The sequence below is a fragment of the Monodelphis domestica genome, chromosome 1 (assembly GCF_027887165.1).
Source record: "Monodelphis domestica isolate mMonDom1 chromosome 1, mMonDom1.pri, whole genome shotgun sequence".
In the NCBI taxonomy this organism is placed as follows: domain Eukaryota; kingdom Metazoa; phylum Chordata; class Mammalia; order Didelphimorphia; family Didelphidae; genus Monodelphis; species Monodelphis domestica.
Genome location: NC_077227.1, coordinates 223,785,914 through 223,800,189, shown reverse-complemented (window position 1 = coordinate 223,800,189; position 14,276 = coordinate 223,785,914). Strand labels below are relative to the sequence as shown.

At 33.3% G+C, this 14,276-nt stretch overlaps 1 protein-coding gene across 7 annotated transcripts in view; it reads right to left on the bottom strand.

The window, feature by feature from the left end:
- The window catches only part of LOC100015874 (cation channel sperm-associated auxiliary subunit beta), a 184,448-nt gene that overhangs the window by 32,781 nt on the left and 137,391 nt on the right, over positions 1–14,276 (bottom strand). For all 7 annotated transcript variants that reach the window (XR_008914922.1, XR_008914921.1, XM_016428503.2 and 4 more), the window contains 2 exons: positions 13,892–14,233; positions 7,729–7,868 (listed from right to left, as the gene is read on the bottom strand). Coding sequence is in view for 5 of the 7 variants with exons in the window: in XM_016428503.2 (XP_016283989.1) it covers positions 7,729–7,868; positions 13,892–14,233 (482 nt within the window). In the remaining 2 variants the exon portion in view is untranslated. The remainder of the gene's footprint in view (positions 1–7,728; positions 7,869–13,891; positions 14,234–14,276) is intronic.

Here is a 14,276-nt window from a genome sequence, read left to right as displayed (position 1 = left end):
TCCCTGGATATCCTTGACCTTTTGTTCTTCGAAATGAACTTTGTTATGGTTTTTCCTAATTCTGCAAAGAAGTTTTTTGGAAGTTCGATGGGTATGACACTAAACAAATAATTAAGTTTGGGTAGGATGGTCATTTTAATTATATTAGCTCATCCCGCCCATGAGCAGTTAATGTTTTTCCAATTGCTCAAGTCTAGTTTTAGTTGTGTGGAGAGTGTTTTGTAGTTGTGTTTGTTCCTGTTTGTCTCGGCAGATAGATTCCCAAGGATTTTATATTGTCTAAGATGATTTTGAATGGGATTTCTCTTTCTATTTCCTGTTGCTGTGAAGTTTTGGAGATATATAGAAATGCTGATGACTTATGTGGGTTTATTTTGTATCCTGCTACTTTGCTAAAGTTGTTGATTATTTCCACTAGCTTTTTGATTGATTCTTTAGGATTTTTTAAGTAGACCATCATATCATCTACAAAGAGTGATAGCTTGGTCTCCTCATTGCCAATTTTAATACCTTCAATTTCTTCTCTAATTGCTACTGCTAGTGTTTCTAGTATAGTGTTAAATAATAGCTGTGATAATGGGCATCCTTTTTTCACTCCTGATCTTATTGGGAATGCATCTAGTTCATCCCTATTGCAGATGGTGTTTGCTGATGGTTTTAGATATATATTATTTATTATTTTTAGGAAAGACCCTTCTATTACTATGCTTTCTAGTGTTTTTAATAGGAATGGGTATTGTATTTTATCAAAGGCCTTTTCTGTGTCTATTGAGATAATCATGTGATTTTTGTTGGTTTGCAGGTTGATATGGTCAATTATGTGGATGGTTTTCCTAATATTGAACCTTCCTTGCATTCCTGGTATAAATCCTACTTGATCATAGTGGATGACCCTCCTGATCACTTGCTGGAGTCTTTTTGCTAGTATCCTATTTAAGATTTTTGCATCTATGTTCATTAGGGAGATTGGTGTGTAGTTTCTTTCTCCATTTTTGACCTGCCTGGCTTTGGAATCAGTATCATATTTGTGTCATAAAAGGAATTTGGTTATTTGCTTATTATGTCAAATAGTTTGCATAGTATTGGGATTAGCTATTCTTTGAATGTTTGATAGAATTCACTTGTGAATCGATCAGGACCTGGGGATTTTTTCTTAGGCAGTTTTTTGATGGCCTATTCGATTTCTTTTTCTGATATGGGGTTATTTAAGAATTCTGTTTCTTCTTCTGTTAGTCTAGGAAATTTAAATTTTTGTAAATATTCATCCATATTGCCTAGATTGGCATATTTATTGCCATATAATTGGGCAAAATAGTTTATAATGAATACCTTAATTTCCTCTTCATTGGAGGTGAGGTCCCCCTTTTCGTCTATGATATTGTTAATTTGCTTTTCTTCCTTCCTTTTTATAATTATATTGACCAGTACTTTGTCTATTTTGGTTTTTTTTCAAAGTACCAGCTTCTAGTCTTATTTATTACTTTTATAGTTCTATCACTTTTGATTTTATTAATTTCTCCTTTAATTTTTAGGATCTCTAATTTGGTTTTCTTGTGGGGGTTTTTAATTTGTTCGCTTTCAAGTTTTTTGATTTGCATGTCCAATTCATTGATCTCTGCCCTCCCTAATTTGTTAATATATGCACTCAAGGATATGAATTTTCCTCTGAGTACTGCTTTGGCTGCATCCCATAAGGTTTGAAGGGATGTCTAATCATTGTCCTTTTCTTCAATGAAATTATTGTTTCTATGATTTGTTCTCTAACTAACTGATTTTGGAGTATCATATTATTTAATTACCAATTAATTTTTGATTTGGCTCTCCATGTACCCTTACTGATCATTATTTTTATTGCCTTATGATATGAAAAGGTTGCGTTTATTATTTCTGCTTTTCTGCATTTGTATGCCATGTTTTTATGACCTAGTGTATGGTCATTCTTTGTGAATATGCCATGTGGTGCTGAAAAGAAGGTGTATTCCTTTTTTCCCTATTTATTTTTCTCCATATATTTATTAACTCTAATTTTTCTAAGATTTCATTCACATCTTTTACCACTTTCTTATTTATTTTTTGATTTGATTTATCTTAATTTGATAGTGGTTGGTTCAGGTCTTCCACTAATATTGTTTTACTATCTATTTCTTCCTTTAATTCTCTTAGTTTCTATATTAGAAATTTGGGTGCTGTACCATTTGGTGCATATATGTTGATTAGTGATATTTCCTCATTGTCTATACTCCCTGTTATCAGGATATATTTACCTTCCCTATCCCTTTTAATCAGGTCTATTTTTGCTTTGGCTTTGCCAGATATCATGATTGTAGTTCCTGCCTTCTTTCTATCAGTTGAAGCCCAATAGGTCTTACTCCAAACTTTATTTCTGACCTTGTATCTACCCACCTCATGTGTGTTTCTTGAAGACAACATATGGTAAGGTTTTGGATTCTAATCCATTCTGTTATTTGTGTACGTTTTATGGTTGAGTTCATCCCATTCATGTTCAAAATTATGATTGTAACTTGTGAATTCCCTGGCATTTTGATATCCTCCCCTAATTCTGACCTTTCTTCTTTTGCTATGACCTTTTAAACCTATGATTTACTTTAAATCAGTCCCCCTAATCCCCTCCCTTGATATGCTTCCCCCTTTTTGGCCCCATCCTTTTTGTTCCCTTCTTGGTTTTTTTTTTAGGGTCTGTTAATTTCCCTCCCCCCTCTCCTTCCCTACCTTTTTAATACTCCCTCCCCTGTAACCCCTTAATTTTCCCTTCTCCCTTACCCTGTTGGATAAGATAGAATTCAAGATCCCAATGGATCTAGATGCTCTTGTGTCTCAGAGTTGAATTCACTGAGAGTAAGGTTTAAGTAATACCAATTAGCACTCTCTTCCTCTCCTTCTTATGAGAGAATTCTTCCCCTCACTTTCCCATGTGTATCTTAGTGTGATAAAGATTATTCTATTTAATTTATTTCTATTTCTTCAAGTATATCTTAGTACCATCAATGATTCCCCCCTCCCTTTTTCTTTCTTCCCCTCCTTTCTCCATATTGTTTTAATGCCCCAATCTTTCCCTATGAGTGATTCTTCTAATTACTCTAACAATGTATAAAATTTTTGAGAGTTACACATATTTTCACCAAATATTAATATATATAATTTGATATAAATGTAGTCCTTATAGAAGAGAATTTTAATTAAAAAAATGAAAACATTTTCTCCTTTTCCCTTTCTTTCATATTTACCTTTTCATGTTTCTCTTGCTCTTTGTGTTTGGATGTCAAACTTTGCACTGAGTTCTGTTTTTTTCTTTACAAATACTTGGAAATCTTCTATTTTGTTGAATGCCCATACTTTCCCCTGGAAGTATATAGTTAGTTTTGATGGATCGGTGATTCTTGTTTGAAGACACAGTTCTATTGCCTTTCTGAATATCATGTTCCAGGGTTTGTCAGTGTGGAAGTTGCCAGGTCTTGTGTGATCCTGATTGGTACTCCTTTGTATCTAAATTGTCTCTTTTTGGCTTCTTGTAGGATTTTTTCTTTAGTTTGAAAGCTTTGGGATTTGGCAATTACATTCCTGGGAGTTGTCTTTTGGGGATTTAGTGTAGAAGGTGTTCTATGAACTCTTTCAATGCCTATTTGATCCCCTTGTTTTCTTGGATGATATCTTGTATTATGATATCAAGATTTCTGTTTATTTCTGGATTTTCAGATAGACCAATGATTCTCAGATTGTCTCTCCTTCCTGTTTTCTAGGTCTGTCACCTTGTCAGTGAAATATTTTGTTTTCTTCTAATTTCTTAGTCTTTTGACTTTGCTTTATTAATTCTTGCTCTTTTGCAAGATCATTGTCTTCCAGTTGCCTGATTCTGATCTTTAAAGACTGGTTTTCCGTTCCAGTTTAGAGATATAAATAGAAATGTAATACAAACCATGTTCTTAAGGACCTCACATTCTAATAAGGGAAGTCACATAAATGGAAAATTTTAGCTACAACTTAGGGCTCAAGCAACCCACATCTTATCTGAAAAATAGCTCCATGTTAGTCAATTGGTTATTGTTTACAAGTTCTTTGATTGTTTGCAGATACTTGTGGAGGAGTGGGACAGTACATTTTCTGAATTCAGGTAACTGTACCTGTTCAGTCTCCCTATCACAACCTGGAACTAATTGTTCTCCCAATTAGAAATCAATTTACCAAATATTATATTTTTCCTTTTAATTAATTGGTCTTGATAAAGTGTCTTAAATTTATAAAAGTCTCTCTTTCCCTATATTGGAGTCCATCCCTAAGCTAAGGAGTAAATTATTCCCAATTTGTTAGACTCATTGCTTAGTGAATCAATATGCTCTGAAGATTGAACCTTTGTTTCTTTAATCACTTACATGAGGAAATATGAGAGCTAGCTATTCCTAAATCAAGGGCATCACTGTTGAGAATTTTAATAAGGAATAATCAGACTTTCTCAATATTTATTCAATAATAGACCATATCAATTGGCTGACATATATAGAAAATTTAAGATCCCATTGTGCTTGCTATTTGTTGATTACAAAAACAAATATATTTAACTTAGTAAAAAATGAATAAAATAAAGTTAAAATTATATGGCTTAATCTGTATTGAGATTCCATCAATTTTTCCCTTGAGATGGATATCATTTTTCATAATGAGCCCTTTGGTATTATCTTAGATCATTATATTATTGAGATTAGGTGAATCATTCCACGTTGATCATTATAAAATGTTGCTGTTACCATATAAATGTTTTCCTGATTCTGTTTACTTCATTTTGTATCAGTTCATGTTAAGTCTTTCCAGGATATTCTATAATGGTCCTGTTAATCAATTCTCATAGCACAATAGAGTTCCCTTACAATACCCTCAATCTTCTTAAGTTTCCTAAACTTTTTTCTACTGTGACTATTTTAATAGCTTATTTTGATCAGCTATACAGGTAAGTAGACACTTGAAAGTAAGTTAGAAGCATATTGACAGTAGTGTGAAGTAAAGAAAAATGGTTTATTTCTACTTTGTATGTTTATTAATTCAGCTCTTTTTTGTGTGATTAAAGCATGATTCTTTTATTAAGAGGCTTCCTCATAATATAGATGCAGCTGTGGTTCAAAGGATAGAGCCCTGGGCCTGAAGTTAGGAAAATCTGAGTTCAAATCTAGCCTCAGACACTTCCTAGCTGTGTGACTCTGGCAAGTCACTTTACTTCTGATTCCTGACAAAAGGATCCACTGGAGGAGGAAATGACAAACCTCTCTACTATCCTTGCCAGGAAAACCCAATGGATAGCTATGATAATGGAATCATGAAGAGTTAGACATGACTGAATGACTAAAAAACACCACCATTTGAAGGACGTTAGTATACTTTGTGATATCTCCTTTCTCTGGCTTATTGCTTCCCACATGATAATCTAGATTTGTTATGATTACGATTATGATTAGGGTCTGATGCTTCAGTTACTTGGCCCCAAAAACTCTTATAAACATACCATATCACAAGTTTTGAAACATTAACAAAAGAGAGGGAAAGGCTCAAATGCCTGGGAAGCTTTTAGGCTAATAAAAAAGGTAACAATTCATGTCTAGGAACAACAACAGCAAAAGTACAATACCCTTCCTAGAGACATCTGCCAAGTATTTGTGACTTATAGTACTGCTGTGATTGAAACTGCAGTAGGAGGCAGATTCTGATACCCTATAATAGTGTTCTGAGGCTCCATATCTTTAGATACAGTGAGTTGTATGCCTCCTACTCTTTGCTTCTTGTAGCCAATGCTATGCTTCTATCTACTGTCCCATCCTCTATCCTCCTCTGTCATTTCCCTATAGTTCTCTTTAACGTGAAATGGTAAAGATGTGGTTTATTGTTATATTAGATATTGAGAAAGTCTACCTGCCCATTTCTTACAATACCCTCATCAGAGATACCCTTAATTCATGTATAGATGACTCTCATGTTTCTTTGTCAGGAATATATGCAATCACATGCTTTTTTACTTTATTCATTCTTGCTGTCTTGAGAGATCATTAGCTTCTACTTGCCCAATTCTAGTCTTTAAAGACTGGTTTTCCAGTATGATCTTTTGATTTTCCTTTTCAGTTTGGTCTATCCTGCTTTTCATGGTTTCTAGCTGTTTAATTTTGGTCTCCAATTTGCTTATCATTTCATTTGATTTCTGGGTTTCTTTTTCCAATTGGGACTTTCTGGTAAACTGTTATCTTCTTTTTGAACTATTTCCCACTTTTCTTACCAAGATTCTTCTACCTTTCTCATTTGATTAATCATCTTAAATTTAAGCTCTTCAAGAGCTTGTGACCAATTTCCATTTTTTTGAAGGTTTGGATGTGTTTACTTGTTTATCATCCTCTGCTGTCTCCTCTGTAGTCTAGATTTTTTATCTATAAAAATTATCCAGGGTCAATGCTATTCTCTTGTTCTTTTTGGTGGTTGAAGGTGTATTTCTTGGGCATTTCTGGCCATTTCTATGCTGGTTTTTCCTTCCCTTCCAAGCCAGAAGTCCAAGTGAGGAGGACAGGCTCTCTGTGTATGGAGCAGTTTTTGCCTGAGTCTACTTTTCAAGTCTCCAAGGCTTCTACTGTGTGTCACCCCTCTACACTCTATCTCCACAACCAAGGTCCTCACTCTTCAGCCTCCTGGGGTCCCAAGTCTAGCTTCTCTCAGGGGTAATATCCCAAGAATCTAGAGATTGCCCCACATTCACTTTGATTCTGGCATGCTGGCTCCAACTGGCACTGTAGGTGGGGTAGGAGAGGGTTGATAAGTTTGTGTTTTGGTGACAGCTATTTTACCCCCTTGTAGAATGAAAATGTCCAAATTCCATGTACCTTCAATTCTGCACCCTACTGTGGAGTCCCTTCTTTCATCTGAACTTGTTTTTTTTTTGTCCTTTTGAGGCACCATATATTGGTTGGTGGTGAGGAGAGTAAGAGTCCTGATTCTACACACTGCAGCCATCTTAACTCAGAAGTCTTAAACATATGCTTTTTAAAAAATTAATTGGTCTTGTTTTTCACAAAATTTCTGCTTTATATAATAGATTTATTGAGATGGTGCAAAGAAAAGAGTTATTGGAACTCATGATTATTTTTGCTGTCATACAAGTCCTTGTCCACAATAAAAGAATTCGCTGCAGTCAATTACTGCCATTTGGCTCCTCTATTCTTAGAATATAAGAATTATGTTTCTCTTTTGCATCAGATGTACCTCCTACTTGACCTCAGAATTCAGCAGATTTTCAGAATTCTTCTGTGCCTCACTGGTGAACTTACATTCCCCATGTTCCCTTACAGTGCTGGCTTATTATAATAACCCAGGAATTGTTTCAAAAAATATCTCTAGGGGACAACTGGGTGGCTCAGTGGATTGAGAGCCAGGCTTAGAGATGTAAGATCCTAGGTTTGAATCCAGCATCAGACACTTCCTAGCTATGTGACTCTGGGCAAGTCACTTGACCCCCATTGCCTAACCCTTGCCACTCTTATGCTTTGGAACCAATATGGATTCTAAGATGGAAGGTAAAGTTTAAAAAAAAATGAAAATTTAAAAAATTTAAAAATAAAATTTAAAAAATGGTAACAAAACAGCAGAGTGAATGTTTTTTCTTTGACTTTTCAAAAATTATCAAAGATTATTATATTTTAAATCTATGACTGAGGAAATTTTTTTAATATTTCTAAAAATTCTTACCTGTATAATATTCCTATTGAAAACATGAAATTCAAATATGTAACTATTAGTGTTATCCCAATAGCCAAAAGAATTCATTTCCATCATGTGTCGACTTCCAGAAAATACTTCCAGAAGTGGTAATTGAAATAACTGAGCATCTATGAAACAGAAAACCATAATATATTAGCAACTACTCAATTCACTTAATCAACTAAATTAAGATGTGCTGATTAATATTTCAAAATGGTGCCTAAAAATTCTAATGTGGAGGTATAGTAAATGTGAGGGTAGGTAGCTGGAAATAAATTATCAAAACACAACTACTGATATGTTTAATCTTAGCTCTTTAAACCTACCATTATAAACACATAGTTCATTTTTTCCCTCTATTTTCTGAACCAAATCCTCACTATTCCCTCCATTTGAAGTCTGTGATATAGATTTGCTGCCATCATGTGATTTATCTTTATTTTATTCACATCGAAAAGGTAAAATTAGATTTGGGGTCAAATGGGGAGAAATACATTTCTTTCAGTGGTCCCCAACATCCATATTCACATCCTTGGTTACACCCTCAACATCATTCTCAACATCCCTCTATTCTTCCTCAGCTCCATCTCATAGGTAAATGGTGGCCATGTGTTTTGAATTGTAACTCTACAACCCTTGACTCACCCCTTTATGTGATTTCCCCAGGTGCCACCAGAGTTCAGGCTTCATTACTTCTCATTTTAACCATTAAAATATTTCCTAATTAGTCTCCTTAGCTAAGATCTAGCCCCATCCAATCTATCCTCCATGTATGGTTAAAACTGAAAATCCAAATTCATTACTTTCAATATCATTTGACTGTTTAAAAATTGCCCTTTAGGGTAAAATGAAATCTCCTCCACTTGGAATTCACAACACTTCTATCTGATTTCAATGTATCTTTTCAAGTTGATTTCACTTTACCTTTTTTGATACCTTTTGAATTCCAGGTAAATGGGCTTATTTGCTACTACTCATGCATGATGTTATATCTCCGGGCCTCTGTATTTATTTTAGATGAGTGTTTATTGATATGCTCTGCTTCTTATATCCTAATAAGTTATCCCTACTATTACTTCTCTTCCAATTTAACATAGTATTTTAAGAGGAAAAAATCAGTACACCTGTCCAAAACCATATGCAATGTGTAACATGTATCGACCTCCCACTTCCATGAAAGAATGAGTTGAGTTGGGGTTGTTTTCTCATACCCTGTCATTTGAAGCATACTTAATCTTTATAATTTTCTGACATCCATTTTTAATTTTTGGTTTAGTTCTTTTCATTTTCATTGTCATCATTATTATGTATGTTTTCTTTGCTCTGCATCAAATCATATAAATCTTTCCACATTTCTCTGTTTTAACCAAATACATAATATCTTATGGCATGATAATAATCCATTACATCAATATACCACAATTATTTCAATTAGTCATTTAATTTCCCTGTTGATGGACATCTACTTTGTTTCTAATTCTTTGCTGTCACAAAAAAGTGCTACTATATTTTGGAATATATTCGGACTTTTTTCTTATCAATAGCTTCCTTGGGATATAATCTCATTAATAGAGTGTTTGATCCAAAAAGTATAGACATTTTCATCACTTTATTTTCATAATTCCAAATAATTTGCCAAATTATTTGTTTCAGAACTCCACTGTATTAGTATGCCTATCATTCCACAACCTCTCATTCTTTTGTCACTGTCAGTCAAGTTGTAGAGTATGAGATATAACCTCACAGTTGTTTTGATTTGCACCACTCTTATTATTAGTGATCTGTAGCATTTTTTCATATGGTTGTGAATATTTTGAACTTTTTCCTTTGAGATCTGTTTTTTCATATCCTTTGACAACTTTTCTATTGGAGAATACGTCACACATACATATATATTTTTTTCTTTATCTTGTATGCCAAATCCTTATCAGCTAAATGTGATGCAAGGATTTCCCCCCATTTTACTGCTTCCCTTCTTATTCTAGGTATATTAATTTTGTCTGTGCAAAAGTTTTCATGTACTCCAAATTATCAGTTTTATTTTTTGTAATTGCCTTTATTATTTTGTTAATTATATGTGTACTAATATCTGTGAGGTATGTATGATCTGCTAATCTAAATTTTTAAAAATAATCTGATCATTCATATTAAGGATATATATGTATTTAGAATGTATTGGAGAATATGGTTAAAAGTGCTGTTCAAAACCTAATTTTTTTCATACAGTTTTCCATTCTTCTTGGCTATCTCCCTACTTTTTACAGTCTTCTCCATGCCTGGGATACTAACTCCCACCTCTTAGAATCCCTTACTCCCTTGAGAGATTAGCTCAAGTTATATCTCCAATATGAGGCCTTTCCTGATCCTTCAGTTTCTAGCACTTCCTTCTCCCATATATGCTTCAAATTTATTTGCATTTTCTTTCTATGGATTTTTTATCTGCTTATATGAAAGGAAGAGCAGGAAGAGGAGGAGGAGGAGAAGACAAACAAGAATAAGAAGAACAAGAACGAGAGAAAGAGAAAAGGAGGGAGAAAAAGAGGAAGGGAGGGAGAAAGAGTCAGAGAGAGGTATAGTGAGAAAGAGGGAGGGAGAGAGAAAAATAGGAAAGGAGGGAGGGCGAGAGAGAGAGAGGCACAGAGAGATAGAGAAGAGAGAGGGAGAGACAGAGAGAGAAGGGAGAGATACATTCTAATCTTTCTTTTAACTCTAGGACTGTGGGTTCAAGGGCTCCCTTTTGTCCTTCCTCAAACGTGAGATCAATTCCTTTGTAACAAATTTTCTTAGACTGAAATCAAAACTAATTTATTTTTACCTAGAGACAAAACCTAATATTAATGTACAGATAGAAAATAAACAAGATTTAACAGGAACTTTTCACAAGTTAGCAATGAGGCAAGGAAGAGGAGGAAGCATAGAGTGAATAAATTCACATGCCCCTAGTGTGGCAAAAATTATGGGCAGAAAATCACTACCTAAGTCCATCAGCGAAAGAATCCAACTGTTCATAATTTCACTTCAGCCTATCAGTATCTTTTACTTGGCTGTCAATTTGCACTATAACATCTACATAACTAAAGACCTTGGTCCTCCTCTAAATACTTGAAAAAGTTCATATCAGAAAGGCATTTGCCTTCCATGATCCTTTAATCTCTCTTTCGAGATGAGAAAAATTATTCTTCCCATCAGCCACTTGAAAACAAAGAGCTACCATTGTATAGAAGGGGGGCTGATGTGTATAGAGAGAAGATATAATAACAGCCACTATAAATGTTAAAGGGATGAAAGTCCTATTAAATACCATAGTAGAGTATAATGAATTAGAAAAGTAACACCCAACATTTTGTTGTTTATAATTAACATACTTAAAACATGAATATTCATATACAAGTAAATGTAGGATTTGGAATACAACAAATTATGCCTAAGTTGAATTTAAAAGAATAGAAGTGATAATCATAATATTAGAACTGACTTAAGGTGAAATCACAGTGTTTTTTAAATTTGTATTTCTTTTCATGTTTGAAGTTTTTTTTTTTTTTGGCTAATGATTTTCTGTTTTCCATGTGAGAATTGTTTCATCATATCATTTGGCTATTTATGTAAATAGAGATGGCTCTTGGTCTTGTATATTTATGTTAGTTGCTTATATATTTTGGATGTTGCTCAGTTTTTTCAGTTGTGCCTGACTCTTCATGCATCCATTTGTAGTTTTCTTGGCAAAGATACTGGAGTGGTTTGCCATTTTCTTTTCCAGTTTATTTTATGATGAGTAAACTTAGGCTGACCAGCTTAAGTGATTTGCTTATGGTCACACAATTGGTTAAGTGTCTGAGACCAAATTTGAACTCAGGTCTTCCTGATTGGACTGGCCCAGGTCTATACACTGTGCCACTTAAATGCCCCACATATCTTGGATACCAAGCCCTTGTTAAAAATGTAATGCAATTTTTCTCAGTGAACTATTTCCAACCCTAGATTAATTCATTTTATTTGTAAGTAAGCATTTTGACTTTGTATTATCAAAATTTAAAAATATCTTTTGTAAATATATTTTCCCTTTTTCCTCCCTTTGGTTAAGTTTACATATTTTATTCATGAGAGTATTAAGTATATGATGTTTCTCTTCTAACTTTTTTATAAAATGATCTTTAAAATTAGGAATATAGGAACCTTTTGAATTTGTTTTAAACTAGATCTAAGGCTAATTTCTATGAGACTTATCTTCTATTTTCTCTGCAGTTCTTATCAAATATGGAGTTCCATATTAGATAACTTTTTAAAAAGTTTATCAAATATTGATTTATTTAATTCCTTCTTTCTAATTCTAATTTGTTAGGCAGTTCCATTGTTCTACTTTTCTATTTCTTAACCATTATCAATTTGCTTTAATGACTGCTAATCTAGTGTATAGTTTAAGCCCAAAAATAACATTCTGAATGTGAAAAGAAAGATAATTCTTAATAAAAAATAAGGAAATACAGAAAAATAAGCCATTTTATTATGTCAAATTAAAAGACTTCTGTATAAACAAAATTGATGCAGCTAGAATAAGAATAAATCTTGATAGGAAAAATATTCACAGAATATATCTCTCATAAAGATAAGACAAAATGGGAACTGAAACAAATAATTTCCAATAGTTAAGTCAACAAAGGATCTGGTAAAGGAATTTGCAAAAGAAGAAATGCAAACTATTGCCAACTATGTTAAAGATAAATTTTTAATAGTGAAAGAAATGCTAATTAGCTCAATTTGTTTCATTTCACACCATCATATAGGTAAAGTGCTAACAGACAACATCATAAATCATAATGATGGTATGAAAGATGAGGACACTCTGGTGTGAATTGGTTTAATAAGTTTTAATTGATTTGAAATTTTTATAAGAAAATCATTAAACTCTACATATCCTTTTAAAGACTACTAGGCCTATACCCTAACAAAGTCAAAGAAAAATTTCTCTTATATTTATGGAAGCAAAAATATTTATAGAATCACATTTTGAAGGAGCAAATGAATGAAATCAAATTTTGAATCCCTCATTTGGAGAATAGCTAAAAAACATGATATGAGCAATTTGGAGAAATGTGAAAAAAAAACTCATATGAACTGATGAAGAAAGCAGAAAATTCAGAAAAATTTAAATAAAGATCATAGTAATTTAAAAGAAAACAAAATTAAAATCTATCAGGCTTTTATAAAGCTAACTAATCATGATTTTGGAGAACTGAAAGTGAAAACACACCTTTCTCCTAGCAGAGACAGTATACTATAAATGTAGAAGGGGGCATACATTACCAAAGTGTTCATTTGCTTAACTGTACTTCATTGATGAAAGAAGAAAGCCATTAAATGGAAGGGAGAACAGAGATGAGAGGTCCTGGGTTCAAATTTGGCCTCAGACACTTCCTGGCTATGTGACCATGGGCAAGTAATTTAACCCCCATTGTCTACCTCTTCCCACTATTCTGCTTTGGAACCAATATACAGTGATGGTTCTAAGATGGAAGATAAGGGTTTAAAAAAAAGAAATGGAAAGAATGGAGTCATTGGGACATAATGGTGAGAGTAAAAAATGCTTTATAAATTAACTAAATTAATTTTAAAAATTAAATTAAGATCAGAAAATATTTAAATGAAATAAATCTGTTAGAGTTATACATAATTATGTCCCTTACAAAGTTAAAAAAAAGTTTGTTTTTTTAAACTCTTACCTTCCAGCTTGAAATCAATACTGTGTATTGGTTCCAAGGCAGAAGAGTGGTAAGGGCTAGGCAATAGGGGTCAAATGACTTGCCCAGGGTCACACAGTTGGGAAGTGTCTGAGGCCAGATTTGAACGTAGGATGTCCCATCTCTAGGCCTGGCTCTCAATCAACTGAGCTACCCAGCTGCCCCCTAAAAAAAGTTTTAAGTCCTTGTATTACTCAAAAAATTTCATTTAAAAAAGACAACATAAAGGGGTTGAAGATATAAGCTGTTTCATATGAAATAAAAAAATTCCCAAATAATAAATCTCTGGATGAATTCTATTAACTTCTCTAAAACAAAATACCACAAATGTCGAACAGAACATTTCATATTCAATCAGAGAAAAGATCCTTTATTTAGAGCTATCATTTTCAAAGAAAAAAAAAATTCATGCTTACCTCTGCTTTGTCTTGGAATGACTTTAATCTTAAATGTATATTGATTTGCAAGATCTATGTATTTGATAAAACTTCGTGATGTTGTAACACTTTCAAGTTCAATCCAGTAATTACAAGGGGTTCTAGAAATTTTCCACATGGTCTGAAATTTCATTGAAAAGTCATATAGCAACCACTCTTTCTCTTTAAAGGTCTTATTAAAAGGCGCAATAGTAGGCATGGTAGAAAGAGCCAAAACATTCAGCCTATCAATAAATTGAACAAGAAGGAAGCTGGAATAACCTGGTATTACCACTGTCTTTTCAATATCAGAACGTCTAAATGTAGACGAAGATGTTTTATCTAAAGTAAAAGGAAAGATGTACATATTTTCAGCAAAAAAAGA